A 7,498-nucleotide genomic window follows, 5' to 3' on the forward strand; every position below is an offset into this window, starting at 1 on the left:
AAAAAAAAAAAAAATATGTTGTAATAACCTGAATATTATCAAATCAAGTTGGAAATAACTATTTTTAACATATTTACAATGACATCTGCTTAGGAGCAGGAACGTATTTCTTACCGTCTACAGAACCAAACTCTCTTTCATGTGCACGGGTAAGAATTTCCTTGTACAGTGTTTCTGCTTGCTTGAACTTTCCTTGTTTTAGATAGCAAGATGCCTTAAAATAAAATAAGATACAATATTGAGTATCCTTCCTATGTAAACAAAGCATACATTTTAATCTCCAGGTTAAACTATGAAACATTTGGATTCTGGGAAGCGACACTCTCGACCGCACCCCTTGCACCATGCCTCTGCCAACGTACCAGGTTATTTTTCGTCTTGGCTACATTGGGGTCATCAGGTCCCAGTTTTGTCTGGTAGATCTCAAGGGCTCTTTGATAATAATACTCCACCTCTTCGTATTTGCCCTGGTTCTGGCACAGTAAGGCCAAATTATTCAACTGCTTAGCGACATCAGGGTGATCCTTGCCCAAAACCTGGAAATAAAACACTAGGTCAGAAGTGAGAACAGCACAAACACTAGGGCAGCTTCGTGCTCCCCCTACTGCACCAAGAAGTTTTCTGCAACAAACAGAACTGTGCCACACTTTCAGACTTAAATTCCTTAAAGGGCTCCCCAAACCATGTAATAAAAATAACCAGAATTGGGGCGGAGCCTGTGGCTCAAGGATTAGGGCACCGGCCTCAAATGCTGAGAGTGGTGGGTTCAAACCCAGCCCTGGCCAAAAAACTGCAAAAAAAAAAACAAAACAGAATTTCTCAAATTCTCATTCTTGATGGGATGGAAGGAACTGTGCTCATTTTCTTCAGCTGCTTTAAGTTGTTCAATTCTCACCGTAATCCTTCATGGTAGGAAGGCACCACTATTACACAAGGTGAAGATGAGGAAACTGGTTCATAACGACTGTGTTAGTCTAACTGCCAGGTCTGGGAAGAGCCAAACTCCCTCTCAGACACTCTCCTCCTGGCCCTCTCAGCTAGCAGCCTCTTAGAGGCCCTCATGGCCTCTCTGCAGTCCTCTTAGAGGTCTGACCTCCCTACCTCCAGGTTAAGGAGTCCTCACCACACCCAGTTAACTCACAGGCTATCACCTGGTTGTTCATTCCGTCTTTACAAGAATCACTACCCAAACTATCTTGACTCTCCTTTACTGCCTGATTCACACCCAGGGTCCACATTCTCAGTCTTCCTCAGCAACACGATCTCAGCCTCCAGAAAGGGGCCTGGCACACAGACGGTGAGTCAAACCCTGCCTACTCCCTCGGGGCCTCTTCTTTATTTGCCTAAGAGACAAGCTTTCGCTCTGCCCAGGCTGGAGTTCAGTGACATAATCGCAGACCAGTATAACCCCAAACTCCTGGGCTCACTCGATCCTCCTGCTTCGGCCTCTGACCCAGTTAGGACTACAGGTGAATGCCATCATGCCTGGCTAATTTTATAAAACTTTTTTGTAGAGACAGGTGCACAGGCTGTTGCCCAGGCTGATCTCAAACTCTTAGTCTCAAGCAATCTTACCCAGTTTAGCCTCCCAAAGTGCTGGGATTACAGGTACGAGCCACCGTGCCCAGCCCATTTAGGACCCTGAACAAGTGATCTGTTCTCTCCACTTTGTGCCTTTATGTATGTGGTCCCAGGGAGGCCAGCTGCCCCTCCTCCTCTTTCTGCATTTCCTATCTCTGTCTGCCTAGGAAACTTTTAACTCAGTTATTCAAGACGCAGTTCAAACACTAAGCTTCTCTGGGAAGCTCTCCTCCAGAGCCCCCCAGCCCTGGGCCTGGAGAAACCCCACTCCCCACTCTGCCAAGGTTCTGTCCTAAGGTTGAAGCAGCCCAGGTCTGCCCAGTGACCTGTGCTCCCCAGTAGGAGGGACAGCATCTGATTAGTCCATCACTGACACTACTAAGCAAGGGCTCTGAAGGCATGAAAGAGTAAACACACACATGGATTTGGCAAATCCACTGACACAGCTCCCAGTCCTTTAACGTGACCCGTTACGCTGTCCCTGGTTCACCAGCAGCCCACTCCAGTCTGACCACTGTATTCAGAACCACCATGCAGTGGGCAGCATGAGAACACACCCCCTGCATAATCCGACGGTGAACCTCTTTCCATTTTATCTCCCCCAGTTCCTTATAAGGCTCAAAATCCAGTGATTAGCCTCCTAGTGACACTGATAAATAATTACAAAAACTACCAAGATAAAAGATTACCCTTGGCCTTTCATGGGCCACCTGACACGTGACTCTCTGTAACATCTGAATACACCATCACACAGAGAACTGCGGAAATGGACAAGTTACATTTTTCCAATACCTGATTACCATAAACTCCAACAGCTGGTATGAAACAGCCATGCCATTGACTTCATCTATAGCTAAGAGTTAATCTTTGAATCTGAAAATAATTATTTCAATTTTTAAGCTTCAAAAAGCATATATGATGATTTTTTTTTTTTTTTGAGATGGGCTATGGCTCTGTTGCCTGGGTGGCATCAGCCTATTTCACAGCAGCCTCAAACTCCTGGGCTCATACAATCCTCCTGCTTTATTTATCCTCTCAAGTAGCTAAGACTATAGGCTTCTGCCACTATACTTGGCCAGTTTTTCTTTTCTCTTCTTTTTTTTTGCGGTTTTTGTCTGGGGCTTGGTTTGAACCCACCACCTCCAGCATACAGGGCCAGCGCCCTACTCCTTAAGCCACAGGCGCAGCCCAGTTTTTCTATCTTAAGTAGAGACAGGGTCTTGATCTTGCTCAGGATGGTCTCAAAATCCTGAGCTCGAGAGATCCTCCTACCTTGGCTTCCCAAAGTGCTGGAATGACAGATGTGAGCCACTGTGCTTGACCTAATGAATTTATTTTTAAACTGCAGTGTTTTTCTCACTGACAAGCACATGTTCTCCTGTCAGATGTAATGCCCCAGGCTTCCACCTCTAATCCTCAGAAACTCCTCAGGGAAAGTCATTTCTAGGCCACACTGGGCAGGGCAGGGCAGACTCTGCCTGCACCTTCCCAAATGCTCACTTCTCAGGACTGGGTCCTAAACATGGATTTGTTCAGTCCAGTCTGGCTTTGCTTTAAGGGCTATGTGCCTTATTAAATAAGTTATTTCCAGTAAACAATCAGTAGTAACACATCGCAGTAGTTATTTCTCAAAATGTAAAACTGAAATATTTTTTAAAAAACACACAAAGAGACAGCACCTGTGGCTCAGTGGGTAGGGCGCCAGCCCCATATACCAAGCATGGCGGGTTTGAACCCGCCCCGGCCAAACTGCAGCAAAAAAATAGCCGGGCACTGTGGCGGGTGCCTGTAGCCCCAGCTACTCGGGAGGCTAAGGCAAGAGAATCGCCTAAGCCCAAAAGCTGGAGGTTGCTGTGAGCTGCGATGCCACAGCACTCTACCTAGGGTTACAAAGTAAGACTCTTGTCTTAAAAAAAAACAACTAAATCTCAGAGAGCAAGAATCCTTCCTCCTTTGTTACCTTTTCTCTGATCTCCAAAGCTCGTTTACACAACGGTTCAGCTTCTTTGTACTTTCCTCTTTTACCATAAAGGACCGCAAGGTTGTTCAAAGTTGCTGCCACCTACCAACACAGAGGACAACTAAGAATGGTAAAAAGGAACAAAAGAAAGCATATTTATACATCACACGTTCGTCTCCCTCACTCTGCAGAAAAAAGCACTCTGAACTAGGTAAAAGAATGTGACTTCAGTTAAAAGGGAAAAAGCAAGTCACCATACTACAGATTACACAAAGTCACACTGCAGAACACTGAAATTAAACAAATCAACGTGAACATGATCTTAATTTCTTCTTATTTCCCTGGAAGCCAAAAGCCACCAACACAGATTGGTAAACAAATTTAAATAGATTGTAATAAAAAGAGAACATAATTCTTCCGGAAAAAATTTCTGAAAGTACATGCAATTTGATTAAGGATCAAAAAATACAGCAGTTGATCCATTCGAGGTGATGTTTACAAACGAGGTAAGTGCATGTCAGAGGCCGAACAGCAGAGCCGTCCACAGGGGCTGCCAGGTGCGCAGTAAGGGAGGGTCCTACCTGCACCAGGGAAAGGCAGCGCGTGAGCTTTCCCTGTTGAGGTCAATATTAAAATGAGTTGGATAAAATAAACAGATTGGGGAAAATAAGATATAAAAAGAATAAAAGAACCAGATGTACAAACCGCAGGATGATCTTTGCCCAAAGTCTTTTCTCGGATAGCCAAGGCATCATTCAGTAGATTAGCTGCATCTTTGTATTTATTTTGATCCCTAAATTAAAAAACACACATTAAGATATAAATTAATACATGTCCTTAAAATATAATTTTGGAACTACAGAAATAAAAGTTAAGTTTCTACTATTAAAAAAAAAATGTGCAAGGGGAAAACCTTGGAAGAAAATTCATCAACACATGTGCTGGGCTCAGAGAGGCTGCTCACACCTGGAACCCAGCACTCTGGGAGGCCCAGGTGGGTGAACTCGCCAAACTCAGGAGCAAGAGTGAGACCCCCATCTCTAAAAATAGCTGGGCATTATAGCAGGCACCTGTAGTCCCAGCTACTTGGGAAGATGAGGCAAGAGGATCACTTGAGCCAAAGAGTTTGAGTTTGCTGTGAGCCATGACACCACAGCACTCAACCCAGGTAGACAAAGTGAGACTGTCTCAAAATAAAAAAAACATTTACTGGCAAAGTGAGCTCTGGAATCAGGCTCAATGACTTGGGAGCGTGTCCCTCCCACCAACACTGGACAATGCTGCTCCCTCACTGCAGCACTGTGCCAGAGGCCTGCGCAGCAACTAGAACAAGGGGCAGAGCCCACACTTGGTGTCTAGGGAACTGAACCAGTGTCGAGCCCAGGCTCTCCCAGTAAAGGGCAGTGTGGCTCTAAGCAGGTCACGTAGCCTCAGAAGTCCCAGCCTTCCCCTCTGTGCAGCAAGTCTGTTACCTAACTCACACTGTCACTGTAAGCACAAAATACCAATACACTACATATTCACTTAAAAAGCCTTTTTAAAAAAGTGAACAAAAGTAAATACATTATAGTGTCTTAGTTGGCCCCCACTGTGAATTAGGACGAATAAAGGATCTTTTTTTTGAGACAGTCTCACTTTGTCTCACTCAGTAGAGTGCCGTGGTGTCACAGCTCACAGCAACCTCAAACTCTTGGACTTTAGTGATCCTCTTGCCTCTTCAGCCTCCTGAGTAGCTGGACTAAGGCTCCCACAACAACACCCAGCTATTAAAGGATCTTTTCTGATAGCAGTAAAACTGCAACACCCCAGACCCTCTCAGTTTAAATGTGCCACTCACTGCTGATGTGACTACCAACAATATTTCCTTCTGAGACTTGGTTTGTGTATTTCTCAACTGAGTAGTGACACCTGCCCAGCAAGCATTTGCCCTGCAGAACACAAGAAGGATTTGATTCACGAGGCTTCCAGAACCTCTGAGACACACTATTCTAGCCAAGTATACTGCTGGGTTTTTAGAGTCAATCATCCTATTATACATTGGAAGTTGCCTCAAACTTTGTGAAAGACAGCAAGTACTAACTGAAGTTTCAAAGACTGATAAATGCAATTTAAAAAAAAACTACCTAAGAGTGTTGTGAGAACTAAGTGAGACAAGGTGTCCTAAGCATTTGTGTAAACTACAACGTGTCATAAAATGTCTGGAACTGTTAATTATCAGGAGTTCTCTTGTGTGGCCTCAACTGACAGCAATCAGCTTCAAATGGAACTTGCAAAAAAACCCAGACCTCCCCAAGACCTGCTCAGTCAGGAACTCTGGGAATGGGGCACAGAACACTGTAGTTTAACAAGCCCACCAGAAAATTCAAAGTCAAAATGAAAAAAATATATATAACATTATAAGCATTAAAATTCCTATAGAAAAATGGGTACAATAATAGAAAACTCATAGGATACAAATTATTGAAAACAAATAATCAGGCTTGGCGCCTGTAGTTCAGGGGTTAGGGCGCCAGCCACATGCACCAGGGCTGGTGGGTTCAAACCCGGCCCAGGCCAACTAAACAACAATGACAAATATAACAAAAAAAATAGCCAGGCACTGTGGCAGGTGCCTGTAGTCCCAGATACTTGGGAGGCTGAGGCAAGAGAAATCACTTAAGCCCAAGAGTTTGAGGTTGCTGTGAGTTATGACACCACAGCACTCTACCGAGGGCGACACAGTGAGACTCTGTCTCAAAAAAATAAAAAATAAAAAATAAAATCATATTCTGGGAGGCAGAGATGGGTGGATTACTTGAGCTCAGGATTCAAGACCAACCTGAAAGAGAGAGACCCCATCTCTACTAAGAACAGAAAAAGCCAGGTGTGGTGCCTCATGTCTATAATCCCAGCACTCTGGGAGGCCAAGGCAGGTGGATTGCCTGAGCTCATAGGTTAGAGACCAGCCTGAGCCAGAGGCAGACCTCGTCTCTAAAAATAGTCGTAGTGGCTGCCTACCGTCCCAACTACTTGGAAGGCTGAGGCAAGAGAATTGCTTGAGCCCAAGAGTTTGCAAATGCTATGAACTATGACGCCAGAGCACTCTACCAAGGGTAACAAAGTGAGATTCTGTCTATAAGAAATAAAAAAAAAAAAAAAATAGAAAAACTGCCAGATGTGGTGGCAGGTGTCTAAAGTCCCAGCTACTCAGGAGGCTGAGACAAGATGACTACTCACCCCCAAGAATTTGAGGTTGCTATGAGCTATGAAGATGCCAGGGCACTCTACCCAGGGCAACAGTGTAAAACTGCCTCAAAAATAAATAAATATAGAGGGTTCAAACCCAGCCCGGGCCTGCTAAACAAAAATAAATAAATAGATAGAGATAAATAAACATATAATCAAATAAAAGGGCCAGTGGCTCACGCCTGTATTCCTAGTTCTCTGGGAGGCCGAGGTGGGAGGACTGCCTAAGCTTAGAGGAGTTCAAGACCACCCTGAATCAGAGCAAGACCACATCTCTAAAAATAGCCAGGCATTGTGGCAGGTGCTTGTGTCCCAGCTACTTGGGAGACTGAGGCAGGAGAACTGCTGTGAGCAGTGACACCACAGTACTCTACCAAGAGTGACATAGTGAAACTATGTCTCAAAAAAAACAAGAAGAAATGCAAATTAAAACACAATGCTGTCCAGGCATGGTGGCTCATGCCTGTAATCTCAACACTTTGGGAGGCTGAAATGAGAGGACTGGTTGAGGCCAAGAGTTCAAGATAGAAGGCGGAGAGAGGCTCAGCACCTGTGGCTCAACCGGCTAAGGCGCCAGCCACATACACCTGAGCTGGCGGGTTCGAATCCAGCCCAGACCCGCCAAACAACAATGATGACTACAACCAAAAAAAAATAGCAGGGCGTTGTGGTGGGCACCTGTGGTCCCAGCTACTTGGGAGGCAGAGGCAGGAGACTCGCTTGAGCCCAGGA

General features: G+C 45.0%; 1 protein-coding gene across 11 annotated transcripts in view; it reads right to left on the bottom strand.

Moving 5' to 3' along the window:
- The window catches only part of KLC1 (kinesin light chain 1), a 129,059-nt gene that overhangs the window by 31,589 nt on the left and 89,972 nt on the right, over positions 1–7,498 (bottom strand). For all 11 annotated transcript variants that reach the window (XM_023514511.1, XM_023514510.1, XM_023514509.1 and 8 more), the window contains 4 exons: positions 4,247–4,334; positions 3,542–3,643; positions 363–536; positions 115–214 (listed from right to left, as the gene is read on the bottom strand). In XM_023514511.1, coding sequence (XP_023370279.1) covers positions 115–214; positions 363–536; positions 3,542–3,643; positions 4,247–4,334 — 464 coding nt within the window. The remainder of the gene's footprint in view (positions 1–114; positions 215–362; positions 537–3,541; positions 3,644–4,246; positions 4,335–7,498) is intronic.

This window comes from Otolemur garnettii, unplaced genomic scaffold (genome assembly GCF_000181295.1).
Source record: "Otolemur garnettii isolate 467f Iridium unplaced genomic scaffold, OtoGar3 scaffold00054, whole genome shotgun sequence".
Taxonomy (NCBI): domain Eukaryota; kingdom Metazoa; phylum Chordata; class Mammalia; order Primates; family Galagidae; genus Otolemur; species Otolemur garnettii.